We start from the raw sequence: 27,689 nt of genomic DNA, 5'->3' as shown, positions 1-27,689 counted from the left end.
TGTGAGGGGCTGTTACTGCCCCGGGGGCCAGGGGGGCAGGGGCCGGCCCGGGCTGCTCTGAGCCCCTGCCAGAGGTGTCTTACTGAAGCAGGGGGAGGGGGAATAAATATGCCAGCCCCCCCATCCTGCTGCTGTCTGATCTCATCCTGAGGGCCCTGTTGGCTGAATGGAGCTGGGAGTGTCGGATCCTGAGTGACCCAGTCCCCAGAGGTCAGCCTCGCAGACACAGGGCACGGTGGGGGAGGGGTGGAGGTCAGCAGACAGTGACCAGCACCCCGCACCCCTCTGCTCTGTGACTCTGGACCTCAGGGCAGAGCAGCCTTGGGTCCTGTGCTCCCTGAGGTGCCGTCCTTGAGCAGCTGGGAGGGAGGCCCACGGTTCTCTGTCCCCATGCGGACTCCAGCCCACGGCAGCCCGCTCTGCCTCTCCCGTGTGGCCCTCCCAGGTGCCCTGCCCCCGTGGCCATCATTGCCCAGGCCCGCTTTCCGGGTGTTACTGATTCTTGGAGGGGCTGCAGTGCTCGCAGGACCGGGGCCCACCGGAGGCTGGCCCCTCCGTTCCTTCCATCACTGGTGTTCGCCCGGGTCCCCGGCAGGGGGCCCTCCCCTGCCCTCTGCGGACACTGAGGCGACTGGGCTGCCGACCACCTTGGTGCCCGTCCAGGCCGACAGACCACCCTAGGTCCGCCTCAGAAGAGCTGGGGGCAGGGGGCTGCCCACCAGGAAGCTGGGTGGGGCCCCGGCTGGCACAGCGTGCCCGGAGCTGGGGCCGCTTTCCCTCGTGCTCGTCACTGCGTGAGGGACTGTCTGTGTGCTGCTCAACTGGACACTCCGGCCCGGGAGCCTGCGGGCACCGGTGGCGTCCCCCGTGGGGGGCTCCCCTGGGAGGGGGTGGCATCAGTCCAGGCCGCTGGCCCTGGGGGCCTCTGGGCCCGGCCCTGGCTCCCTCTCTGTGAGGTGGACTGACGGCCCTGCTGGGGTCGCTGGGGTCCCGTCCCATCTCCCTTCCTTCGAATCACGGACTCGTCAGCAAGCGGAGGGGGATCCCCCAGCGTTCTCGCCGTCACTGTCTCCTGGCGGCTTCGCTTTGCGTCAAGGCTGGCCATCACAGCGGGCTAACCACGCTCTCTCCCGGCAGCATTTGGGGGGACCGGGTGGGCGAACGCAGGTGTGGGAGCTTTGTGAACTGGGGCGCATGCCGTGAGGTGGGCAGACGTGCGGGGGTGCGCGCCCCAGCGGCCCCGGCCTCGGAGCCTCGGCCCGCGTCCCCGCGAGCCCCGGGCTGCAGCCTTGCGGCGTCACGCTGGAGAAATGCTCGCGTGTGGTTTATTTAACTTTAAGTGGGGCAGATTCTGAAATGTGTTTGCTTACCGTCCAAGTTGAAATTTTAATTTCTCATAAATTCCCCACAAATTGCTGTCGTACATTTGTATTTGTTGAATCTGTCAGGGCTGTTTATGGCACGGAGGCCTGGCCCCCGTGTTTGCGGGCTGTTGCCGCAGCGACGCAGGCGGCCGGGGCTCTGGAGGAGAGGCCCTTGTCCGAGGCGCTGTGGAAGGTTCCGGAACGGCTGCTGGTGTGAGGCAGAGCTGCGGTGGCTGCACTGAGGTCGGGCCTCGGGGAGCCCTTGAAGACGCGGTGGCTCGGGAGGCCTGTGGTTGTCCCCAGGGAGCGGGTGCCGGGCAGGCCTGCCGCCGCCTGCGGGGTCCTGGGGGGTCCTGCGGGGCGCCCTCTCCGTCTCGCCCTCGGGTGTCAGTTTGTGCACATTCACCGAGCTGCTCACTCATGACTCGTGCTTTTGCTCTTGTTGTGCAGTCCACTCCAGGCAAAGGCTTGTGAAACAAAAACAAAAGGCAAAAAAAAAAAAAAAGCCGTGGGAGGTGGAGGGGGTGCTGTTTCCGGCGGTGTGTGTGTTTGGGCTCTCGCCAGAATGCTGATGCTCGAGCAGCAGCCCCTGCCGGGACACGGTGTCCCCTCCTGTGCTCTGGCGTGCGGCTCCCCTGGGGTGAGGCCCCCCTCGCTGTGGGCGACTCGGGCTGCGCGGAGGGGCCGCCCCGGCAGGAAGCCCGCGCCCACGGACGTCCTCCTTGCCCCTCACGGGGCTGTGGCCTCCTATAACCCACGGTGTGCGAGCTCTGCACTCCCGGGCCCTGGCCTGGGACAGCCGACGTTCGTGGGACGAAGGGGGCTTCCGTGCGGCGGCCCCAGCCCACCTGTGGGAATGGGGGGCACGGAGGGTCCCCTTTGGTCCTCTGTTCTCCGGCTCTGGCCTCCCAGCCGCCGAGGCGGTGCCCACAGGACACGCGAGCGCCCCCTGTCTGGGGGCTGCCTTCCACGCAGCAGACAGGCGTGGGCTCCAGGCTGTACCGGCCAGTTCGCAGCGGCCCGCGTTTGCCGCGGCCTCACCCCGCGCCAGGCCCCGTGTCCCAGCCAAGACGCTCGGTGCCCTCCGGTCACAGGTGGGGGAACGGAGGTCGAAACAGGTCCACGCAGTGACTTGCTCAGGCTCACCTGCTGGAAGGTGGGGACTGGGACCCTGTGTAGAGCCCAGAACCCTGGGGTCCTGGTGGGAGAAGCAGGCGGCCCTGGAAGCCTGGCACCTGTAAGAAAGGACCTTCGGTGGACACTAGGTGTGCTGTGTTTGGCCTTCTAGAAACCCAGTAGTACAATCAGTGTAAACACAGCTAACATTTGGGAGTGGTTTATAAAGCTGTGAAAAGATTCCTCAGATAAACCCCAAGACAATGCTGTGGGCCGTGGGGGTGGCTGATTTTTCTGCCTCTCGGCTGCGGGAATGTCAGCGGCACTGAGCCACTCACGGGCAAGGCTGGGATTCGAACCCAGGTGCGTCTGCTCAGTCAACCCCTAGGCAGAGACGGTGGCTCCTCCCAGGCAAGCTCCAGCTGGTGCCCTCCGGAGTGGAATGTGCTGGAATTTCTCCTCACAGAGCTGTTCCTGAAACAGGCGGTAGTTTCTGCCATTCCTCAGCCAGAGGTGGGGAGTGAGCGCAGTGTATCTGTGGCAGCGATGGGGACTGGCGGGTCGCTCCGCTTTCAGAGCGAAAGACCCCCGTCTGGGGTTTCCCCTTCCCCACGCTAAGGCACAGGCTGCCCTCCAAGCTCACTGGATCAGCGCTGGCCAGAAGCTCTAGCACGGTGTGCAGACTGGGCTCTGTGAGGGAGCTAGGAGTCTTTGTTTGGGGGGGGGGTGTCTGGTGTTGCGGGGGTGGCTGCTGAGCCCTCCACACAATGGGTTATAGCAGCAACTTTTATCTGTTGTTGATTTTGGGCGTCTCCCTGTAAGATTTCCTTCCAAGCGAGACATCAGAAGCCAGAGCATGTTTGAAAACCACTGGCGTGGGGGGCAGAGCCGGGGCCCCGGAGCCTGGGCCGCTCCCACCCCTGGGCCTCTGGCCTTGAGGTGCTGTGTGTGCAGAGTGCTGGGGAGCTCGGGGTGAGCTGGGTGGCCCCGGGGAGCGGCGTCCGGCCGCCATGGGCTCGCTAGATTCGCAGGCTGTTTGCTCATCAGGCACTTGGCTGTGTGCCGGGCCAGCCGGGTCCTGTGCCGAGGGCAAAACTGCCCCAGTCCCCAGTGGGCCGCTTTGTCAGTGAGCCCACCCAGCACGCCCGTCTGCACAGGCGCTTCCATAGGTCTTATTTCTGCTGACTGGTCAGCATCCTTCAGTCCCTCCCGAGACCCGGAGGGCGTGCCCCCTGCTGGACAGTGCCCGTCATGGCAGGCTCTGCAGCAGGGCCCTGTGGCTCCCCGGGTCTCTGACCTGTCCCCATCTGGCTCCATCTTTCAAGAATTATGCTTGCCGAACCTCTCGCCCTCCGGGTCTTTAATTGACCACCTTTCTGAGTGGGCGAAGGGAATGAAGGGCGAAGTGTCACTCATGCGAGGAGAGGTGCAGGAGCCAGGTGGGACCTCCCAGCGTGGCTGGGGTGCTTCAAGGCCAGCTGCAGGGCACTGCCCGCTTACACGCACCCCTGACCTCTGGCATCGGCCTTTGTTCCCCTCTGGTTGGGCGCACAGGGCCGAAGTTGCCGCTGACCGTCTGGAGTGCTCGGAGCTCCAAAGCCAAGGCGGACATCCACGTGCAGGACAGGGAGTCCTGATGGTTCACGGGGCGCAGGCGTGCCCGTCTCCCATCCCCCCTGTGCAGAGGTGGTTGAGATCAGCGGGGCCGTGTCCTGCCTGACTTTGCAGGCTGTCAGCACGAGTGGGAGCATGAGCATGACCACTGGGCCTCCGGTAGCCGGCTGGGCGGTGTGTCCCCCCTTGTGTAAACCCCTGCAGACCACCGGAGCGGTGCGCTTCTGTTCAAGGCGACGAGTGATACGGTCTCCCCCAGCCCCCTGCCCCCAGCCCCGGGCTTGCCCCAGCAAGACCGTTCTGCACGTGGCCTTCTGCAGCCCGGCGGCACAGAACTGGAGGTGCACTCCCCAGCGGGAGGGTTTGCCTGCACCCCCCACCCCCCGCAGGCCTACGATGGCTCCCTGTGTTCTGTCACTTGCCTCACCACCCTCCCTTGCAGACCGCTTCTGTTCCTGGTTTCCTGGGTCAGAATGAAGGTCCTGCTCCCATCTCTGCCCTGGCAGCCAGCTCGGTGCCCCTGCCCCTCCACACCCATGTGTCATCGGTGTCTGGGTCCTTCTGGCTGTCCCTGTGGATGTCGCCCTGACAGTTCCCACCTGCATCCTTTGTCGTAGGTCCCCTGTCCTGCCCTCCCTAGTGTTGCCAGTCCTTGGGCTGGCACCCCTGCCTCGTGAGTCCCTCCCCTGCTTTCTGTTGTCTGTGGGTGAAAGTCTTAGCCCTTCTGAGTGGTTTGCCACCCTCTTCCCAGTTTGGTCCTGCCAACCTGGCTTCCTGGCCGCTGCCCCTCCCCAAGCCAAGAACCAGCAGACTCCCAGCTGCCCCATCCCTGTGCTTCTGCGCACGCCCTTTGTGACCCGCCCTGGCACAGCTGCCTTCGTCCTGCAGACACCAGCTTCCCCCGGGGAGCATTCTCTGCTCCCCTCCTGCCCCGTCCTCTTTGAGGAAAGGCTCCAGCCTCGCCGCTGCCTCCAGGCTGTGCCCAGGCCCCTGGCTCTCCCTTGCGGTCCTTGGCTGTCTCGGGCAGACCCTTCTCCCTCACCATTACCTCTGGGGTCCTCCAGGGCCCTCATATCAGTGCCGAGCAAAGAACCTGGCACTTGAGAGGCCCTTGGTAAATGGTTCTTCCGTATTTGCTGACTTTGCCCTGCAGGTCAGGGTGTAAGCCACAGGAGTGGTTTTTTTAGGGCGTGTGAGGGCGGGGGCTCCCTTGTTCTCTCACACCTGGAGAGCTGTCTCTCAGCAGACCTGCTCTCCATCTTGCACACAGTCCGCATTTTGCTCCGAGTGGTGTTGATGGTGGCCCCAGGCCCGCCCTGAAAGCAGTGCCCTTGGCCGGAGGCTGGCGTCCCGAGGTTCCCTCGTGGCTGTGGCCGCCTGCGTCGTGCAGCACCGGTCAGTAATGTGCACGGAACCAGCATTTCCTCTCCTGCGAAGGGGCAGCTGTCCGCCTCTGCCCTCTGTTCCCTGCCTTCCCGGTGCCCTCTGAGGGCGTGGCACCTGGGCCCGTGGCAGCCGCGTCGTGACCAGGAGGGGATAGGCACGAGGACAGACACTGTCGTAATACGAGTAGAAGAAGGACAACCTGAGAGAGCCTGGGCTCTTGCAGACTCGAGGCTGCTGGAACACCCCAGGGGCCCACCTCCTCCCCACCTGATCGATTGGAGCCGTTGTCATCAGGGTTTCTTATAATCAGACACATCTCCGCTATTATTGCAAGCTTGGCCGACCTGTTTTTGTTATGCAAGATCAAGTGCGCCTTTGGGACACGGCCGCCCGGCCACCATGGAGCCCTCACTCTGGAGGCTGCAGGCGTGTGCCCGGGAGGCGAGTGCCCGTGCTCTGGGGTCGTCGGCGTCGGTGCTGAAAGGTTAGATGATGGCGGGGTGGGGGCGGGGGGGCTGCTGGGGATCGTGCTCATTTGGACGTGTGCTAGGTTAAAATACCACATTGTGCCCGTGTACGATAAAGCCTAAAGGCTCTTTAGGTTGTAAGCAACAGATTTTCCACGTGGGGAAAAAAAGACTTAAGGAGACAAGAATAAACTGAATGCATGAGTCTGCATGTCTCAAAGAGTCCAAGGTGGGACAGTGTCAGGCCGTCAAGGCCTCCACTTCCTGTCGTTGGAACCACTTCGCTTTCTAGGCACTGGGTGTGGGCCACGTCGGTGCGGGTCACAATGGCGCGGGTCACGTTGGCAGGCTCGGGCGGGCCGTGGGGCACGCCGCCAGCACCCCCCTCCCGCCAGCCGGACCACCTCACAGGAAGCCCCCGTGGCTCTCCGTTTGCCCCGGGCTCCACAAGGCAGCAGGAGTCCCTTCTGGTGCTCGCTGGCTCCGGGCAGCCTGGCTTGGGTCGTGTGCCTGGTGCAGGGGTTTTCGAGGCTGCCCCACAACGTGGACCAGCAGACATGCGTGCTCAGCCCTGGAGGTGGAGTCGGAAACCAGGGTGTCGGCAGGGCCACACTCTCCCCGATGCTTCTTCCAGCTTCCGGCGACCCCCGTGTTCCCTGTCGGTGGCAGCTCGTGCCAGTCTCTGCCTTCATCTCCCCGGGGCCAGCCCCGGGCTCTGCACCTGCGGGTTTGTAGGGCGTGTCCCTCCTCCTGCGAGAGCACCGGTCCTATCGGACCAGGGCTGCCCCGACGACCTCACCTCGCACCTCCCCGACAGATGAGGCTGTGTCCACAGGGAGGGGCGTTGGGACTCCAGCCTGTCGTGTCGGAGGTCGCAGTTCAACCCGTAACAACTGGTCTTGCACCGGTCCCTTGGGTCTGGAGGACGAGACGGTGTAGCTGGCCAGGCCTGGGTCCCTTGCCCGCCCCGGAAGTCGGCAGGGGGTCAGGCCTCTGGACCCATGCGGCTGCAGAGCTGGGACAGGCAGGCAGTGGTGGTCGCCAGCAGCCCAGAGTTGCTGTGAGGCCCCGGCTTTTTGAGGGGTCTGCCTGTCTGACTCTTCCCTCCCAGCTCAGCCCCGCTTCCCCACTTAAACGTTCTTCAGCGTCGGGGAGGCGCCGTTAGTCCAGCTGGGGGGTGGGTGGGGAGCAGGCCGACACGGAGGCCTTTGTGATTCACCTGCTCTCCCTCACCTGGGCCGAGGCTGACAGTGGCCTTGACACCAAGTTGCGTGTACCGCCTGGCCTGGCTGTCCTGCAGGGGTCCCACTGATGAGAGGTTATTCAGTGGCCGGGCTTGGCTCTCTCGTTCCTTGGAGGGCGTCCCCGCTGCTGTGGGAAGCCGTGACCATCGTCAGGGTGACGGGAGCTTGTTGGAGTTTTCAGTCCTTAGAGAAATGGAAAAATACCAGTTCCCTGGTGCCGCCCCTTGCCTTCCAGGTGACCACTCATTTGGAGACTTTTGTCTGTGCTGCCTCCCCCGCCGGGCCCTTCCCCGGGCCGTCCCCGCGTGTCCCCATGTGTCCTGAAGCCCCGAGCACTCGGGGGCCCCCGGGCGCTGAGTCGGCACAGCTGCTGCTCCACCATTTCCTGTGTGTCTGTCTTATCTCTGCTACGGCGGGGACATGGTTCACAGCTTCCTTTTATCTGGAGCTCGTGGGGGACACGCGGGAGAGGAGATTTGGCCAGACAGACGCTGCACAGGTCCCCGGGGCCCCGGGGCAGCACTGGTTCCTGGGGCTGCGGTTCCCTCCTCTGTGAGATAGAAAGTGGAACCAGCCTGGGACCCGGCGTGGCTTTCCTGTACACGAGTTCCTGTAAGCGACTTCAAGTGTGTCTGAGCACAGCCCACAGAGCAGTCTTCAGCTGAGCTTACAGTCGGCCCGGGGTAGGGGGGCAAGATGAAGACGCTCTGAGAGTTAAGATAGAGGAGTGTGGCGGCTTCAGGCCACACACGGGGCGTCTGCAGCACGAAGGGGCCCGGCGGGGGTGGGGCCGAGGGGGCCGGGCCCCCTTCCCCCGACCAGGAGGGAAGGCTCCGTTCAGCCGGAGCAGGGGGCTGCTGTGGGAGGCAGTGAACAGCGAGTGTCCTTGTCGAGGGGCAGTGGGGAGCCCTCCGAGGTTTGTGAGTGGGTGAGAGAGCGTTTTGAGGACAGTCCTCTGGCAGTCCCGGCTCAGGATGGCTGGAGACGGGACCCAGAAGTTAGTGCTGGAGCAGTGAAAAGTCTGAATGAGAAGTTTGAAGCAGTGAAAATGCAGATTAACTTCCATTACTGGTCCTCGCAGTCAGCTCTCTGACTTGCATGCAGAACGAGGTCTCTAGCCGGCTTCTGGGTGCTGTCTCCCTCCCTCTGCCCTCCCCCGCTTTGGGAGCTGTGGCTGTGGGGGAGGCAGGCCGCCTCCAGGCCTCCTGGTCCTCAGCCGTGCCCTTTGGGGCCATTACCAGGGTTGAATGGAAAGGTCGCACTGACCTGCTCTCCTGCAGTTTCCTGGCTGGCCAAGGGCACAGCCCGGACCGGCACCACAGCCTGGTTATCTGCCCCAAGGGCGCTGGCCTCTGCTCGTTTCTGAGAGGTGAGGCTCGGAGGTTTGATTTGGCCTCGAAATGCCGTACATCATGTACCAGCAAGGACAGCGGTGGCTGGTGAATTATCATCAGACCTGGAGCCTGAGACGCAGGCTTTCATTTCAGGCTGGAAGGGCTGAAGTCGGGGTTTTGGCTCCGGTTCCTTAGTTTACATCTTACGAGGTGGAGGGCCCTACCTGCCCCTCTTCCCCGCCAGCGCCCTGGCTCCAAAGCCAGACTGGTCCTGGTCCTGGAGCCCGCCCCGGCCATGGTCCCTGGGCGGTCACAATGGCATTGCATTTTCTTGCTTCTTCTTCGGTAACCAATCAACGTGGGTGCTTGAGGCGGCCCCTCCCACTGGGCGTGTACCTAGAGACCACTCCCCTACCAGTGTTGTGGACCCCACCTCCAGGGTCTGAGAATGTCCCCCCCATCCCAGGAGTTGGGGGGTGGTGGGCTTGGTTCAGTTACTGCCCATGAACCAGGCCCCAGCTCTTGCGTGGACAGCTCTCAGCCCTTCATTTGGAGGGCCCGGTGGGTCATCCACGTCCCGAGTTCACGTCCAAGTGTCCATCTGCTGGCAGCCTCATGCCGTAGCACTCACCAGGGCCTCAGCTCAGTAGGTGCTGGACAGGGATTAATTAGCACTGGCTGAATTGTGCCTGAACTCCCTCGGTAATTACCGGTGAGACCTGCGTCACGTCCCCCTTCCTCCTGGCTGGGCCTCTGCCGCCCCCTTGTGCGGAGGGGCGTGGACCCGATCACAGACTGCTGACTTGGACCACAGCTGGCCTGTAAGTGCCTTCTTGCTTGGCCCACACAGGGCTTCTGCATTCTGCCCTTTGAATTGTTGCCGATCTTTAAACCAGTTGCCCACAGTCCCCACCTCGCCCTATTGCCCCACACCGGCCTCCTCAATGTTACATTTCCTCTGTGGGCATTGCTTCTGTGCTTTCCAGTTGTCCCTAGCACCTCCCCACAGGAGCTCCCCTGCAGCCACTGTCTCTGGCCCCCCTGGGTGACTGGTGGAAGAGGAGCGAGGCCAGGGGCTGGTCATTGCACGGGCTGGATTCTAGAATGACAGGAATTGAGGGTTTGGGGCAGGGAGAAGCTTTTCCTTGTGCTCAGAAGTCAGGGTGGGGATGGTGCTCAACTAGTGGACTTTGAGGCTATAAATGTCCTGGGGACCGAGTTGAAACCAGAGCTGCAGAAAGGTGTGGGTGGCCGTCAGGTGTTGGGGCGCATGGGGTGGGGCGGGCTGGGGCCTGCTGACAGATCAAGAAGAGAGTGTGGTTGGAGTGTGGCTTCTAGAACCCTGATGTGCTCCGGGGACAGGTGTCCGGTCACCTCGGGCCCAGCCTTGGTAATCGAGCCTGGCTCTAATCAGGCCCCAGATAAGCACGCGCGCCCCCCCGCGCCCCCCAGCCAGGCCGGGCCGGCTGAGGCCCGGGCACACACATTCCTGACGGGCGCACTTTGTTCTCGGGAGCCGGCGGGGCGCGGTGGGGCGGGGTGCCCTGCTCGTCTCGACCCAGCCTGGCATTTCCCTGCATGGAGTTTCCTGCTGGTAACAGCCCCGAAGGAAGTGATGGTTAGTGGGCTGGCCCGTGCCTGCGCTACTGCAGTGACCCTGGAGGGCACGTGGGCTTTTGCGGTTCCCATCCCCGCTTCTCTTCACTCTCTTCCTCCTCCTCCTGCTGCAGAAACCCACCTGACTCGCCGGTTCACCTGCCTGCCCCCGGGAACCCTTGCCTCTCTCTCCCGCGCACACAGGGTGGACGCGACTCCACCTGGCGTCCCTCAGCTGCGTGGTCCCCGGCAGGTTGCTTTACCTGCCCGAGCCGCCAGTGCCGCATCTCTGTGCGTGCGGTGAACCCACCTGGGGCCCGGGACTGACCCCGGTTGGTGTTTTGTGCCGCCGCTCAGACATTTCTAAGACCCCCCTGAGAGGTGGCCCCCAGGAACTCTGGGCTTCCTTTGCTAGGATCGGGGGACCGGAGTCGGGCTGCGCTATGGCTGTGCCCCACGGGCGCTGGGCGCAGCTGGCGCCTGTGAAGCAGTGGCAGTAGCACAGGGAACGTACCCCTGACCTTGGGGGCATCATCTTTGGGGGCTGAGTTCAGAGAGAAATTGAGCAAGAAACAGGTCACAGGTTTGGGAATAGTTAGAGCATCTTCTTTTCTGGCAGGACCAGAAAAGTTCTCCACTAAATGCATGTTTGGGGAGTTGTTTGGACCTTCTTTGTGTTTAGGAAAACCATATATCCCACTCTTCTTTCCCTTTTCTTTTTTAAAAATTTTATTGAATTTATTGGGGTTATATTGGTCACTAAAATTACATAGGTTTCAAGAGTACATCTCTGCAACACATCATCTGTATGTTGTGTTGTGTGTTCACGACCAGAGTCAAGTCTCCTTCTGTCATCGTTTATCCCCCCTCTTCCCTCCCCTTTAAAACAGTGTAGATGGGATGCAATTTAATCCCTTTCTGTATGTCGTTGAACCATTAGAAGCAACCAAGCATTAACTGCCAGGAAGCTGGTGAAGTGAATTACGCCTTACCGATCTGCCCGTGGCGGTGGTCTGGAAGAGAGTGCAACGCTGCAGGAAAAATGTTTTTGTTGCGGCGCGTTCGGTTAGAAAGTAGGACCCAAATCTGCTCGGTGTGGTTTCAGTTTTGGGAGCAATATACCCGGACATCGGAGGGGGGTGTGGCAAAAGGTCACTGTTCTCTCCGGGGTCAGAGGAGCATTCGCGCTGTGCGTAAGCAACAGGGGTGTGCACAGCTCTCACAAGGAATGAGCAGATACTGGTTTGACTGGGATTTTTTTTTTGAGCTGCATTACTTCACAGCTACACCTGGCATCGTTCCGCGTGGCCTGGCATCCAGTGTCCCCACCGTGGGACGACGTGCACCGTGAGCTCCTGGTGAGCGGAGGCAGCCGTGTGCGTCGGGGCGTCACGGGGCGTCAAGTAGAGCCCCACTGTCGGGGGCCTTCAGACGGCACGCGCTGGAAGCAGGTGCCTGTCCCAGCCGGTGGTCGTGAGCTGGATGTTCTTGAGCCCGGGCCGGGTCCCCCTCTGTGAAGTGGGGCCTGCAGGAGGCCGCGGGGTTGGCCGCCCTGACCCGGGTGAAGGTCGCAACCTGGCGGGCCTTCACCAGCAGTGCCACCTCACTGCAGCAGGAGACCACCCCCCCCCCCCCGCCCCATTCCCTGAGATGCCTAGTAGTCCTTACTAGAGCTTGAATTCCTGTTTGAGGTCAGCGTGAATGTGACCCATGGCCACGTCTGAAATGCAGGCAGAGGCCCCCTTCCTGCTGACTGTGCAAGGGACCCAGAGGCAGCCTTGCCCTGGGGTCGGGGCAGGTGGGGAGGTTTGCTCAGGTCAGGGGGCTCCCGTGCGGCCCCCAGGGACTGGCACTGTCCCCGCTGGGCTGTGCCCCCGAGCAGGAGTTCAGCCAGGGAGCGGGGAACAGCCCTCAGGGCCGGCCTTGTCTCAAAACAGCCCTGACAAGTGGGGTCAGTGTCCAAGAGAAAAGGGGCATTGTCCAGTGGGTGGGGGTGGGGAGAGCAGCGGGGGCCGCGCTGGCAGGGAGCCCCTGTCCTGTGGCTTTCTCAGCTCTCCAGTGACTGTGGGACACTGTGACCCGGGGCTGCACTCCCGCCCCCCCCCCGTAGGTAGGTCCCTGTTCTTCCTTCACAGTCACCTTTCCAGGGCGGCTGCCAGCCTCCCCCAGCTCCTCCTCGCTCTGCTTCTGCGAGATTTGTCCTCGCGTTCCCCGGTTCCTGGAGCCGCGGCCTCCCCCTGCCCCGGGTATCGAGATGAGTGGGAGAGGAGGCAGTGCATGGGTTTGGTCCTGATCCCGGCGCCGAGAGAATAGGGTCAGTGTTCCCGGGCCCTGGGCCGCACCCCCAGATGTAATTACTGGAGCTGGATGGGGCAGCCCGGCCTGGGGGCTGAAACCAGGAGTCGGTCACACTTCTCCCCCTCCCGGCGGTGGGGGCTCAGAAAGCTGCCAGGCTCGTGGGGGAGCGGTGGGGAGGGTGCTGCCAGCACACAGAACCCTGGAGGGTCCCACGGGCCACGTGTCCCCCTGCCGCTCAGAGGGAGCCACGCTGGGTCGTCGTCGGTGTCAGCAGGATGTGAGGTCAGCTGTGCCTGTTGGGAGGCTTAAGTCACAGTTCCCTTTGTTCTCTCGGTGCCTGGTTTTGCCTTAACCCTCCACGGGGCGTTTGCGGGGCTTCTCACATTGACACAGAGGCTCACCATTGTGGCCTTGACCGTGTGCCCTTTGGACCTGTCAGTCCCCTGCGCCTCTGCGGGGCCCTGGGGCTGGCTCCAAGCTACAAGGAGCGCTCCCAGCAGGATGGTGGCGGTGGCGGTGTGCATCTGGCTGTCCCCCCTCACCTTGGCCCTCTGTCGTTGATGGTGGGCTCCTCCGGGAGGGGGCAGGTTTCGCTGATCTCATAATTGCCGCTCTTGGCCACGCCTGTCTCTTGAGAGGGCGTGGCCCTGATGAGCACCCCTCCCACCTGTCCCCATCCTCTCGGAGGATGCTCCTTAAGAGTAAGAAAGCCGTGCATTAGCCGTAGGCGCTCACGTCACGGCTGGGGGTGGGGCACCCCTCCCACCGAGTCTCATCGGGATCATCCAGGCCCGAGGTCCAAAGCCCTGGGCCTCAGACCCTTGTGGACCCCTGGCCAAGCCGCATGTGGAACCCTGGCTTTCCGGCCCAGGGCCGACCCGTGGCTGGTTGAATGCCCGCTCTGCTCTCCCCTCCAGCCGAGGTGTAGGGAGGCGCCTCCAGAGCACCAGTCCCTGGGCCCCGTGGGCGGTCTGCAGTCCCTGTAGACCACCGCCCCCATCTGCCAGTCGGTTTCTGCTGCCCCGAGTCACCCCCCTCTTCCAAGAGAGCTGCCTCCAAACCTTGTTTCCGAGGCAGCGCTGCCTCCTAGGCCGTCCTTCCCCCGGACTCGAGGGAAGCGCTGCGGTCTGCGAGGTTGATCTGGGGCGTCCTGGTGTATGTTTGCAGGAAGGCACATCCACCGTCTTTACGGCTCGGCTCACCGGCCCCGCCTCTGTGTCAGCCCGCCTCCTGACCCCACGTCGGAGTGGTCCCACGACTCCAGGGGTCCTTTGTGCCCCCACCGCACCTTTTTTTAGCCGTTCTGGAAGAGCCCTGGTTGTCCTTTGCCTCGGGTGGTGGTGGTTGTGTCTGCCTCCAGGGGGCCCCACCGGCGGGGGTTGTGTGTTGAATGAAGGACTGTGAAGTGGGGTGACCAGGGCCCCAGGGACCGTCAGCCGCAGAGTCAAGGTGTGTGTTTGAAAGGGGTGGTGATTGGGGAGGACAGGTACTGTCCTGGGAGGTTGCAGAGCCCCGTGGAGAGAGGAGGACCCAGGAGAGAGGACTGTGCTCGCCCAGGGGCGGGCTTGTAGGCTGCGGGTGCCCCAAGTGTGAGTGTCCATGCTGCCTGGAGCAGGCGAGGGAGAGAGGGCCGCCCAGGGGCCGCCAGGCTGGAGAGCCCAGGGGGACTGCAGGAGGGCCAGGACAGGGGGGGTGCAAACACTGATGACCAGGCCCACGGTGAAGGAGGTGTGCAGAGCTCGGACCCTTGGGTGCAGGCGCTGCCCCGTGCGTGGGAGCCATGCCCACCTCCTCCCCGCCCTCAGGGAGGTCTTCTCCCGGCCACACGTCGGCCGAGTCCCCACCTCACACAGGCTCAAGGTCTCAAGGTCACGAGGACGCTCCCTGCCCTCTGCCAGGGGGAGCACAGCAGACAGACCATCCCAACCACACTGCTGGTCAGAGCTGTGGCAGAAGCCCCCTCCCATTTCCATTCCTTGTGGAAGGTTCTAGAAAGGCACACAAATAAATGAGTAAAGGCATAACTGGGCAGAGGGTCTGGAGTCACCTTCTGAGGAGGCCTATAGGCTCCCGAGAGGGAAGGAGTTTTCTGGGTCAGAATGGGGAACTCAAGCGCCTACTTTGCATACCAATAACACACCCCGTGGTTTTGCCTGGGGTTGGTGTGGGTTTTCCCGGCTTCCCTCTCCTGCAGAGAGAGGGCTGGGTGGTTGCCATAGGAACCACTGGCTGTTGCTTGTGCCCTTGTGTGGGAAGCTACCTCTTAAATCAGCCAGCCTGTGGGGACTCTGCTGAGACAGGGGTCAGGAGAGACCTGTCTGGAGAACAGGGGACAGTTTTCCGGTGCTCCTTGCTCCCCACTCCTGGCTTCGGGGGAAGACCAGCCAGCACCCTTTACCCCACCCATGATGGGATTCTGCCCTGTGTGCATGGCCCACCCCATCTGTGGTCCCTGCCTCTTTCCCTCCCCCCCTTCCTGCCCTAGTTCTAGACTTGTCTGTGTACCTTGTTTACCCTTGTGTTGCGTAGGAGCCCTCCTGTGCCCCGGGCCCATCCCACCACACAGTCCAGGCTGTTCACTCCCCCGTCACGAACTCCCTGTTGGCCCTGGAGGCCCCTGTGGACCCTGGAGACACTCCTCCCAGCTCCTCTTCTCCCCCTCACTCCCCACCCCCCGCCCCTTCCAGGCAGACTGCTGCCTCTGGTCCCACCTGACCCGGGGCCTCCTTACACGTGGACCCCTCCCCTCCTGCCCTGGCCACCCCAGTGGTCACTGTTTGCTGATGACTGGCCGGCTCTCTCTGTGTCCAGCCCTGGTTCTTGTGCCTGGGCCCAGCCAGGGCCTGGGGGTGTTTGATGGGGCAGAGTAGGACGGGCCACAGCCACGGGGAAAGGCTCCTGCGGAGATGACAGAAAGGGGCTGTGTCAGGCCAGGCCGCCCCGCCAGTGGACACAGTGGCTGTTCTTTGAGTTCCTCAGTCGTGCAAGGGCACGCGGGCCCAGTGAAGTTACACTCGACAGCACCCACTCCGGGGAACTGTCCTCGACCCTGGCCTTCCTCTGACCTGTCGGGTTGCAGTGAAGCCCCAATTAAGCCCGGTCACGAATTTGAACTTGGGGGTGTCATCTGCAGAGCTGGGAAAACCCGCACCTGGTTTCAGCCCCGACCCTGCCTTCCCATGCGGCCCCCGCACGTGCTGGGCGGGGTTTCACGTGTCCGCTTTCGCTCTGAGTCTCCGGGGCGTCTCTGTGTCGAGGCTTCCAGGCGGCTTCCGAGTCCGAGCAGCTGCTGCCCCCGTGACCCGAGACGGACCGGGATCCGCAGAAGGCCCAGTGCCGCCGGGGCTGGGCTCCCCGGGTCGAGAGCTGTCTCGGACGCCGCCGCCCGCTGACCCAACTGAGAAGCTGGGCTTGAAGGCAGCTGCTCGGAGGCGCAGGGCGCACCGCAGTCTGCAGCGTACAGTCTCCCCGTCGCCAGGGTCACCGTGTGCTGCCCCGGGGCCTTGCTAACCTGCAGGTGTCCGGGGCCTCAGCGACCCCTTCCCGGTGCGGTGTGTGCGTGATCTCTGGGGACTTCCTCCTGTCACAGGCACAGGTGGGTCACACACGTTTCCTAGGGTCACCCGTGCTGATTCTGTCAAGCCCCCAAATTTCTGGGCCCTGGCATTACTCTCTAGATTCTCCCAGTCCAGTTGGGAAGGGTTTCAATGTCGAAGTCCTAGCACCTTTGGGGGAGGTAGAGGAGGGTGAAGGGAGGATAAATGGTGATGGAAGGAGACCTGACTTGGGGTGGCGGGCACCCAATATATAAATAAAGAAAACAACTTCTAATGACATGGTCTGTCTCCACCGCGCACGTGCGTTGTAAAGTACCCGAGAGGCCCTACCCTGGAGACGCCTACTTCATTTCACACAACCCGCGGCTTTTTCAGGGGATTTTGAGTACCAAAGTTCTCTTTCCCCTGGAATGTGTTTGATTAAAAAAACAAACCTACCTCCTTCAGATCAAATCCCACTTTGGAAACCGCCCCAAGGAACGCTGTCTCTGGACTGGAAAGAAATGAATACCGCTTTGAGCACGGCTCTGGGGCTTAAACAATAATCTGTGCAGGCTTTGTGAACATCTGACTCAGAAGTTTCCCTTCCTTATTGTTGAGGAGGATGCACAGGGGGTGTGTATTTTTGGCTTGGAGAATTCTTAGCCACTTGTGGCCCGGGCTGCCAGTTGCCTTTCTGGCAGCAACTCGGAGATAAGGATTAACACGGAGATGCGAGATGTGTTTTCCGTTGTCAGCGGAGAAGAGCCATCCTGGGCCGGGAGCCAGGGCGGGGGGGTGGGGGGGGGCAGGGAGCCTGGCTCAGCGGGACCTGAAGTGGGCATCTCAGCGGGGGGGCGGGGGTGGGCTCTAGTCAAATACCAGGTGCTCTCCGTGCCAGACCCCGGGACCTGGGCAGTCTGTAGTCCTCACGTGACAGATGGGATAGACCCCCAGGCTGCAGACAAGGAGGAGGATGGCCCCGAGTCACAGGGTGGCAGTGCCAGGCCCCTGACCCACTGCCCTCTGCTCTCTTCAGACCACCACCGTTTCGAAGTTCTGGCCCAAGCCCCCTGTTTTGGGGGCTGCAAACATGGCAGCTGCCAGGCGTTAAGTGTTTGCAGCATGAACTAGGCAGGGGGTGGCTGCCTCGCCTGTGTCCCGCCCCGAGTGACCTCTTCAAAGGGATCGAAGCCTAACGCCCTGCCCCGCACCCCCCGTGGCTGGGGGTGCGTCCCCAGCTCCTGACCCGGCCCTTGGAGGCTCTGCACCCCTGCCCAGCGCCGTGTCCCCCTGGCCCTGGCACCCACTAAGCGCCACCTCTGCTCGGGGGCCCTCTTCCTCAGGTCTCAGCTCGGGCGGCGCTTCCTGAGGGAGGCCTTGCGCCAGTTCCCTGGGCAGCCGTGACACGTCTCTGCAGACCAGGGCCTTCAGAGATTCCTTCCCTCGCTGCTGGGAGGGCCGAAGTCCAAGGTGAAGGTGTCAGCAGGGCTGGCTCCTGCTGTGGCTGTGAGGGAGAACCCGGCCCCTCTCCCCAGGAGGCTGTGTTTCTTGTTCCTGTCGCATTCTGATGGAGCCTGCCCGGCTGGCTGCTCTCGCAGCTGCCGTGAAGCCTCCAGGCCCCTCTCACGGAGCCTGTCCTGGGTGGGAGCAAGGGCATCCACACCGTCTTGCCTTGCCTGTCTTGGTGTCCTTGTGGCTCCGCGGGCCCTCGATTTTCTCACCCTGCCGGGCTCAGTGTCTGCAGCTTCTTCCCGGGGCCAGTGGGAACTTGTGCTGAAGTCTTTGGCTGGGGCGTCTCCAGCGGGCCCTGTGGAGTACTCCCACTCCGAGCTGAACGTCAGTGCACTAAGCTTGCTTGGGGGTACAGCTGAGCCCCCGGGTGGGTGAGTGCGGCAGTTTGCTGAGGATGAACGAGGTGGTGGGGAAAGGACCGGGTGAGAGTTTGGTCAGAAATTCCTTGGGCCTGCCCCCTACTGGCAATGACCTTGGCTGAGTTACCGAATCTGTCTTTGTTTTCTTAATGGAGGATGTGGGTAACACTTACTTGGGGGCGGGGAGGTGGTGATTGTGTGAATGCGTGGTAAGTACTGTGGCTGGATGGGATGTATGAATCTCCATCCAGCTTTGGGGAATGAACTCAGCGCACGTTTGCTGCTCCCCGGCACAGCTGGCACTGTGCCAGGCCTGCGTTGGTCACAGGGAGGAACAGGGCACAGTCACCAATCTCGGTGAGGGTGCACAGGCCAAGGAGAACTCTCCTGCAACTTCCTCACAGTGCACGCATCATGCCCGGGACGCAGTCTGAACCCAGATGGTAGTAACTAGTTGGCCAGGGGAGGTGGGGGGGCCAGCAAGAATGGGACGGGTGAGGAGGATCTGGGGGGACCAAGAGCAGAGCAGGCTCCAGGAACAGAGGGCTGACGCCCCGCCCCTCAGAATGGCCCCTGCTGGGGGTCCCGCTGGAGCTGAAGCTCTGCCCGCACCATCTCGTCAAGTGTGGAGGCCGAGTCCTTGCTCCCCCGTTTTACAGACAAGGACAGAGAGGCCTCTGCCTGCTGGCCCAGGCTCTGCCCGCAGCGCCGCCTTCCACCCTCTGTGCCAGTCCTGGGGGCCTGGCGTTGGGCACGCAGGGACAGAGGCCCTGGGCAGAGTCTCCCGGCTGGGGTGTTCGTCAGCACACGCTAAGCTAAGCCTCTGGAGCAAACAATCCTGATACCTCAGAGGCTGTATTTCCTGTTCTTGCCACGTTCTTATGGAGCCTGCTGGCCTCTCCAGCTTACTGTTTACACTCCAGCTTACTGTTGCCACCCCCTCCCTGCCCCGCCCCCTGCCGCCCCCCTGTTGTTTTGCCTCCCAGGGACATTATGCGGATTAGATGAAACAAGTTACATAATGTGCCCAGCACCGTGCCTGGGGACGCCCTACCCAACTTGGTTGTCCGGGTGGAGGTGGTTGTTGGGATCGTGCTGGTGAGGAGCTGGACAGGGCAGAGACTTGTGTAGACTGCCTCGGAGACGAGCAGCCTCTCCCAAGTCCAAAGGCGGAAAATCCACATGGCTGATGTCTGTGCAGTGTGCGCAGCTGCGCCCAGGGGGCACCTGGTGCTGTCCCTGCCTGTGGGCCAGGCACGGCTGTAGGAAGGCTGTCCCACTGCCCTCACTCTGCAGGCGAGGACGCAGGCTGGGGGAGGTGAGGGAGGCGCCCTGCCCTTTGACCTTCTGCCCAGGGTAGCGCGCTGTGTCTGGGGTAGCTCGGGGAAAGAGGGGGCCACTGGGCAGGGCGACTCATGGGTTTTTCTGCCTGCAGGCTGGAGACAGGACAGTAACAGCACGGGGAGGACACACCACCCTTCCTTCCGCTGCCTTGGGCTCCCCTCCACGTGGTCTGGGTTCGCAGGCCCTTTCCGCGTCCCTTCTCTTTTTCTTTTTTCCAAGTCTGTGATTGGTCCTTTGCCCTCAGGACAGGACCCAGCCGGTGCCTGGCACGTAGCAGGAGGGTCGGGGGCCCAGCACCTGGCTCCAGCTGCGGCTCTGCTCTGAGCTGCAGCAGTAGCCCGAGCGGCTGAGCTGCACGGGGTCGCGGGACTCATCTGACAGATTTAGGGGTGGACTTTTCTGGGGTGCTGGGGAGCAGCCACGTTGACGGTGTGGCTTCCTGTTCAAGGTTTCTGCCTTCTGATCTTAAGGGACTGGATATACAATCTTTCCCTTACAGGGTAACCCCCTGCCATCACCTAAATACTAAATTACAGCTTTAAAAAATAATCCCAGCGGAAGTCCAGCCGCAACCTGGTCAGTTACCTGATGAGGCCCGATACTACCCACCCCCCACCGCCATCCCGGCTTCACTTCCCGTGTTTGAACATGGGAAAAGGAGGACCTACCGGACGCTGTTAGGCCGGGCTAGGCGGTGCTGGGTTCACAGCCCCAAATCAGAGCAGATCGAAACCGCGTTGTTACGTCTCACTGGCGCCGCGTGTCCATCGTGGGCCCGCTGGGGCCCCAGTCCCTCGCAGTTGCTCAGCGGCCCACCCGGGTGTCGCCAGGCCCCCACCTGCGGGCCGGGCGCGGCGGGTCTCCGGGGTCTTGGCGCTGGCTGCTAGGTGCTCCGCCCAGGAAGTGAGGTGTCCCGCTGTTCCTCACAGCCCATTGGCCGGAGCTAGTCACGTGATGGCACCCAGCTACGGGGGAGTCGGGAAGAGAGTCCCGCCATGTGTCCCGAAAGGCCCCCCGGCCCCGCTAATGACTGCGGTGCCCAGCACCCGCCCGTCCTCAGGTCTGCGGCCCCTTTGCGGTGCTGTCCGCAGTCGATGCGGTTTCACGGGGCAGCGAGGCACGCGCCCACGCTCGTCTCCGCGGGACCCCCTGCCGACGGCCCAGGAGCTCTCTACGGTCCTCCGTTGGCGTGCCCGTCGTTACTTGGCCAGCGCTGCTGTGGGAGGTGTGCTCTGTGACTTTCCTCTTGGCGATGGGCCTCCATGAACCTGCTGGGCTGGGAATGGCTTTCGCCTGTTGACCGTTTTCTCAGGCCAGTATCCCAGGAGGGGGCTTACTGGGTCAAATCGTGTGGCCTGTTTCTCCTTTTACTCTGCTCTTGAACCTGGCTCTCTAGCACTGGGTGCAGCCCAGGGTTGCTTAGCTCCTAGAGATTGAGGGTGTATCCTGTTCTTCAGGAGCTGTGCTTGCGGAGCAGGCGTAACTTTTTTGAGTCTTTGAAACCAAGTCAGCTTGCAAACTGCCAGAACTTGGGTACCTTCATCATGAGACTGTCTAGTCCACTAGCCCCTGATCTTCTAGGGGAGAAAGGTCACTCACTCTTCTGCCTACCCCCGATTGCTGTTCACTCGAGTTACCCTGGTAATTACACACGGGTTACTGAGAAACTGGGGAACTGGGTGAGGGAGCACTGGCCACAGTTCCCCGCCCCAGCCTGGGGCAGAGGCTGCTGGGTGGACAGCCCCATGGGACCCTCAGCTCCTGGCCACTTTGAAGTCCTTCCAGTGTGAGTGTCACTCTTGCCCAGGGCAAAGCTGCCCCCAACACACACTGCCTGCTGCCTCCTGCCTCCTGCGAGGCCAAGCTCCCTTTTGAAGTCTGCCCCTGAGGCACCAGCCCCCACTTTTCCAAAGAGACCTGCTTCTGCTTGGGGAGGCCTTTAAACATTGGAGGTGTCAGTTCTGTCCCCGATCCTCAGATCCTCAGAGAGTGCAGGGGAATAAATCAGACCTACGCCACTCGCCTTTCATCCGGCCTGTTTTGTCCGGACCTTGGTTGAGACAGAACTTCTGATCTAGTGACTTCCACTTGAAGTCCCAGCTGAAAACACGCCACTCTGCGGGTGCGAATTGACAGAGAAGGGGATGGAAAGAAAGCCCCAGGCACCGGGGACCCCTTTTGGTTTAGAGGTTAATTTTGTGGCTTTGGCAGGAGAGGGGCCTGGGTTCCCAAGCGGGACTCTCTGTGGCCCTGGGCAAGCCACTGAGCCTCCCTGTGACTCAGTGTCCTCATCTGCACCTCAGGTGCCTGTTAGAGTCGAAGGCAGCCCGAGCTAAGAGTTTTAAGATGTCAGACATCATTAACAACGATGATAAATTTTATTGTGGCAATAGACACTTTTGAAGAGTCTCACGTGAGCTAGTTCAAGTGACCTAGCTTTGCGAAGGCCAGAGTCTGGCTTGTATTCGAGCTCTTGACAGAGTCGGGAAAATGCTCACTGGGCAGTAAAACGTGAGCAGCTTGAAAGGCGAAACACGGGAGCCGGCGTTTGTCGAGGGCTCGCTGAACACACTGAGGGGGCAACGCACACCGCCTGTGCGCCCTCTCTGCTCTTCTGCGCCGTCAGCACCTCTGACGCCAGCCGGTGGGAGTTTCCTCCGTGCCAGGCCATTCTGCCGCACCAGCGGGGTGTCCTGCAGCGTGACTCAGTGGTGACACCGCCCCCATGGAGACAGCATCCCCCCCGGCCCCACCCGCCTCCCTCAGATGCCGGTCTCAAGTTCAGGTTACGTTACCTGCGCTCCCCATCAGTTGGCTAAAAAGTGGAGGTTCCCACAGCCCCACCCTTGGTTTGATTGATGTGCCAGAGTGGCACACGTAACTCAGGAAACCAGTTCACGTAGCGTTCACCGACCTGTTGTAGAGGGATGTGGGGAAGGACACAGCTGAACATCCAGACGGCAGCGGTGCGTGGGGTGAGGGGTGAGGGAAGAGGGGGTGCAGCCTCCGTGCTCTCTGGGGGCGCAGCCACTTACCAGCACCTCTATGTGTTCTGTAGCCCAGAAACTCCCCAACTACCCACCTTACCCTTGGGATTTTCAAGGAAGCTTCATCACATGGCCATGACCCATCAGTTATCTTAATTTCCGGCCCCTCTCCCCTTCCTGGAGAATGGGGGATGGGGCCGAAAGCTTCTCATCATGGCCTGTTCTTTCTGGAGTCCAGCCCTCACCCAGGGGCCCATCCAGCTCTGCTTCACCAGAACGGAAGACTCTCCCATCTCCTGTCACCAGGAAACTCCAAGGGGCGGTTATTTCACAGCTGCTCTCACCGAGAGTGGGCGTGAGCAGGGAGGTCTCGGCAGGTCACTGAACCTCTGTACCCCTCTCGTCGGTCCCCAGCTCAGGCCGCTGTGAGACGGCAGCAAGCTGATGCGCGTAAAGGTGTTTAGAGCAGAGCCCAGCTCCGTGCGAGTGTGTGAGAGCTGAGCAGTAGGGCTGGGGTTAAAGTCGAGGCTCCGAGAGAGAGCCCACGGGCCTGGCCTCACACCTGCCCGACGCCTGCGCTGGCTTCCCTCGCCGAGGCCGCCTGAGCTGGGCCGTCAGTGGGAGCCGGCTGGGGCTGCTCAGAGAAGTGCAGAGTGTCTTCAGGTCATACACCGCATTGAGCTTCACATCCCGAGAGGATGCACAGCCGGGGCATGGGGGCCGCAGCCAGTTTCCTGAGTCCTCAGCATCCCCTATGAACCCGGGCTTGGTTGTCTGTTTCTTTCACGTCTAGCTGGTTATCGATCAGGTCAGAGAAGCACGGGGGGAAGTGTGGGAGAGAGGGGGGAGCTGGGAATACAGCCTGGAGAACTCCCTGCCTTTGATCTCATTTTGACCTCCCCCCACAGTCTCCCCTTGGGGGGCTGTGTAAGACAGACCTCAGCCAAGGTCACCGGGGATCTCGGCGTCTGGTAGAGGAGTCAGTGTTACAGAAGTGACTTTATAATTGGAAGTAATGGCACAGTCCCGGGGGGACGTGGGAGAAACCAGGGTGCCACTCACTGGTTCTTCCTGCTTGGGGCGGGGTGAGTTGAAAAGTCTGGACAAGGATTGAACTTTTGAGCTGGGACTTGGAAAACAAGTCAGAGCTCACCATGCGGGTAGAGGGCTCAGAAGGGTGGGGGCGGGGCATTCCAGGCGGCGGAGCGGTGGAGCAGCGTGTGGCTGTGTCCCTCCCCTGAGTCCGCTTCCAGAGTGAACCCACATGCCCCTGTGGCTGCCCGGGGGCCCTGAGAGGACAGGGCAGGGGCCTGGCACGCAGGAAGTGCCCAGGAAATGCCTGTCAAAGCAGCGAGTGAGCGAGCAGGGGTGTCGTCCTGAGCCCTGAGCGGCGGTCACGCCCCGCGTGGGCTGCACACCACCCCATGCCGCATACATAAACAGGCGATTCTGATGCACTGGAGCCGCCCTGTGTGGTCCTAGGGAAAACATAACAGCATCCTTGTTTTATTAGTGGGGAAACCGAGGCCCGGGGCAGTTAAGTGGCGTGCTTCAGCCCGGGGGCAGCTGAGCCGAGATGGGTTTCCTGGCATCTGCTGTGCCCACCGTTCTCCCGGCAAGGTCAGGGAGCCAGGTGGGGGTGGGGGGTGGGGAGCCAGAGCCCGGCTGCCTTGGCTGCTGCGCTGGGCGTGATTGGGCTGCCTGTGTGAAGTCAGGGGGCCTTCCCAGCCACGGAGGTTTGCAGGCCTTTGTTTCACGCCGGCCGGCCCTCCCCCGCTGCAGGCCGCCCCGCCGCCCCGCCGCCCCGCCGCCCCGTCCCCGCGGAGGGAACACTGGGCCCTTGTTTCCCCGGATGCTGAGCGCTGCGCAGACAGCGCCCGCCGTTGGCCTCCCCCCGGGTGGCGTGACGGGGCAGCGCGGCGCCCGCGGACCTCCTCTGGCCACGCGGGCGGCCCTGCCGTTGAGTGCTCGCTGAGTTACTGGCCGAGGGGCACCAGGCAGACCCCTACCCCTGAGCAGAACAACACGCCCCTGGGACAGTCAGCCCCCTCCTCTGGGGGCAGGCTGGGGTCCGAGAGACAGAACGACACAACTGGGACGAGCTGGCTTCCGGCCCGAGCCCCTACACCACCCCGTCTGGGGAACAGGCAGAGCCTCTGGGGTGTGTCCCCCTCTTCTGTGGCACCTCCCTTCCCCCGAGGGCCCCCTCCTCAGATGCGTCCTGTCCTCTGAGGGTCCCCCTCCTGAGGGGGCAGCCTTGTCTCCCCCTTCCCAGCCAGTGGGGGAGACCACAGCGCCCTGGAGGCGTGTGCAGGGGGACCGAGGCTTGCCCGGCCACCCGAGTGACTGACGCGGGGCCGGAGAGAGCGCCTCTGGGAAACCCCGGCGGCTTTGCTGTGGCCTCAGCAGAGACGCTGCGGCCAGAGGCGGCCGAGCAGGGGCCGGAGCAGGCCTGATGCGTGTCCCAAGTTGCCGTTATCGTGAAAGGCATAAAAACTGGCATAAAAACGCTCGGAAAATACACAAAGGAAGGTGGCCGGCGTCCAGAGCTCAACTGTTTACCTTCCTCGGAGTGGCCGGGAACGCGGAGAGCTTGTTTCCCAAACAGCCGTGGTTGTCAGGTCTGCGCGGGCCCCGGCCGCTGCCAGGCGAGGACGAGCCAGGGGCATCTCGCCCGCCACCCCCTTCCCTACACCCACGGGGACCCCGCGGCTCCGCCCGGGCTGCTCGCTGCCCCTCGTGCTGCTGCACGGAGACCTGGGAGGGCCTCGTAGAGGTGCGGTTTCCGACCGGCCCCGGGGCGCACTGCCCAGCACCCCTCCGGGGACCCGGGTCTGTTCCGTGTGGGGACAGACCCAGTTCTGGGGGGCCTGCCAAGGTGGGGCCACGGGGCGCAGCCACAGTGGGCTTGTGTCGGCGGCGCCGTTGGAGAAGTTGCTGTCTCCGCCCTTGTTACCACTTCCCCCGCCTTCTCCGTCTTCCTTCCAAGTCCGCTGCTTCTCTGGGAAGTGGGGTCGAGCAGGAGTGTAGGCGCGAACCTGCCGCAGAACCAGAGAGGCCCTGGCCGTTTCTTGTTGTGGTTGGGGGGAACCGAGGCCCACGGTGGCCCAGCAGCCCGGCTGGGGCTGGAGCCCGTGGGTGTCACTCTCTGGCTCTTGTCCAGGCCCCAACTGGGCCACTTCCCAACTGTGCGGCCTTGCCCGGCCCTTTGTCCTTCTGGGCCCGTGGTGTTTGGGGACGTGAAGGGGGAAAGCCATCCTCCGTGTCTGGGCTTGCTGCGAGGACGAGCACCTCCCCGCACCCTGGAGCCCCGGATGAGGGGGTCGGCTTCTCAGCTGGTCTGCGTTTTGTTTTGTTTTGTTTTGTTTTGCATGCGTGCTCCTCACCATGGGGAGGGGAGCCTTCGTTATTTTCTTATTGTGAGGTCCGTGGGCTTTTCTTTTTTAAATATTTATTTTTAGAGAGAGGGGGAGGGAGGGAGAAAGAAGGAGAGAGACATCAATGCGTGGTTGCCTCTTGCAACCCCCTGCTGGGGACCTGGCCAGCAACCCAGGCATGTGCCCTGACTGGGAATCGAACCTGCCACCCTCTGATTCACAGGCCTGTGCTTAATCCACTGAGCTACGCCAGCCAGGTGGCTTTTTTTTTTTTTAAATAGGGGAAGAGCTGGCGCGGCCTGGAGCTTTGACCGGAAAGGGGTTTACAGGAGGGAGGACGGCCAGGTCCGGGCAGGGTCTCGGGGACCACCCGGAGGTGCTGAGGCCCCGGGAGCAGTGGGCTGGCAGCACCCCAGGCCTATGGGGACGGTGCGGGGAGGGTGGTGTGGGAGCCCTGGTAGCAACAGCAGTGGTCTTGGGGAGGGGGCTGCCCAGCCCACGGGGACTGGGGCTGGGAGGACGGTTACCAAACACCCAAATCTCTCTCCCTTTCTCCTTCCCGTCTCCTGTTGGTGCCTCCGATCGGCCAGACCTGGCCAGAAGCCGGAGGACAAGGGAGCCAGGTGGTTGTGGCTCTGGAGGACCGCTTCCCAGGGCACCACGTGGGCGCAGGGTGGGGGTCCCTGCACGACGAGCACAGGTCTGCGTGGCAGCCCCGCCACTTCCTCACCGAGACCCCGGGCAGGTGTCAGAAGTCCATGCTCCCTGCCCGTCTGTGAAATCGCCCCCTCATCATGTGGTTGGAAAAGGATGAACACACGTAAAGTTTCCAGCACGGCGCCTCCTGGAGCTGTCAGTTTTAGCTGTCGTTGTGATTTCTTTACCAGGGACTGTGAAACGGTTGGCTTGGAATCCCAGAGGGAGCCCCTGGGGGTGGGGCTGAGGACAGGGCTGGGGCTGGTGGCCTCATCTGGCTTCTCCTGAGGCCACCCAGGGGCCAGCCAGGTGCCGGGCTGGCTGTAGGCGGTGGTGCCGCGTGCCGGGCAGCAGACATCTGGCGGGTCAGGTAGCACGGTGTCGGGCTGCCTGGCTGTTGGCAGGTGCGCCTGCCTGGGGTCGGGTGATGCCGACGCTCTGTCCGCTGGCGTCTGTGCTCCCCGGGGGCCCGTCTTCATAACCTCGTGCTCTTGGAAAAGTAAACGCGTCGCCAGTGGGTCAGGGCACATGGAGCCCTGAGGGTCACGGGCAGCCCGCGCTCCTTCACGGCGTTCACGTGTCGTGATCGGCCCCGGCGCCGGTGTGGCGTGTCCGCGGCGGGCCTCTTGGGTGTGCGAAGATCACGGCTTTGCTGAGACTGTGTGTCGATGCGTGCAGTGACCTCTTGGACCTCAGCACACATCCCGCCGGGTGACTTCAGCCGTGCGGCTTCACCTCACTGAGCTCTTCCCGAAACACCAGGTTGTCGGGCAGATGGGACGTGCTCAGAGCACGCCCTCTCAGGAAAGGGGTTCCACAGTGGTGCCCGCTTGGCCTGAGGACTCCTCATCACCCGGATTCCACGCGTGTGTGTTTCTGTGCCCTGGGTACCTGGGTAGTGTGGGGCTCGGGGACAGGACACACGCGGGGCCTGACCTGGGGGAGTTCTAGGGATCATTTTTTTTTAAAGATTTTATTTATTTATTTTTAGAGAGGGAAGAGAGGGAGAAAGAGAGAGAGAGAGAAACATCAATATGCGGTTGCTGGGGGCCGTGGCCTGCAACCCAGGCATGTGCCCTGACTGGGAATCGAACCTGAGACACTTTGGTCCTCAGCCCGCGCTCAATCCACTGAGCTACGCTAGCCGGGGAGTTCTAGGATCTTAGCGGGGTCGTCCCGTTGGTCCCGTTTCCCAGGAGTACTAGCTCCCCCAGCCCCCGTACGCGCTCAGTGCCGCGGGGACGTGCAGAGGGCGGCGAGGGATGGGGCCGTGGGCTCCGGGGCTGAAGTTCTTCTCTGTGTCCTCCCTCACAGCTGAACCTCAGCCGGCCGATCGAGGAGCAGGGCCCCCTAGATGTCATCATCCACAAGCTGACGGACGTCATCATCGAAGCCGACCAGAATGACAGCCAGTCCCTGGAGCTGGTGCACAGGTTCCAGGTGAGAGAGGGCGGTG

General features: G+C 62.5%; 1 protein-coding gene across 2 annotated transcripts in view; it reads left to right on the top strand.

Annotated features, from left to right (window-relative positions):
* Positions 1-27,689, top strand: part of ITPK1 (inositol-tetrakisphosphate 1-kinase) — a 123,230-nt gene that overhangs the window by 46,969 nt on the left and 48,572 nt on the right. For both annotated transcript variants that reach the window (XM_045823252.1, XM_045823253.1), the window contains one exon: positions 27,548-27,673. In XM_045823252.1, the coding sequence (XP_045679208.1) occupies positions 27,548-27,673 (126 nt within the window). The remainder of the gene's footprint in view (positions 1-27,547; positions 27,674-27,689) is intronic.

This window comes from Phyllostomus hastatus, unplaced genomic scaffold, assembly GCF_019186645.2.
Source record: "Phyllostomus hastatus isolate PE091 unplaced genomic scaffold, TTU_PhHast_1.1 phas_scaffold_501, whole genome shotgun sequence".
NCBI lineage: Eukaryota > Metazoa > Chordata > Mammalia > Chiroptera > Phyllostomidae > Phyllostomus > Phyllostomus hastatus.
Note: the sequence above shows the minus strand (reverse complement) of the source record. Positions and strands in the feature narration are given on the sequence as shown.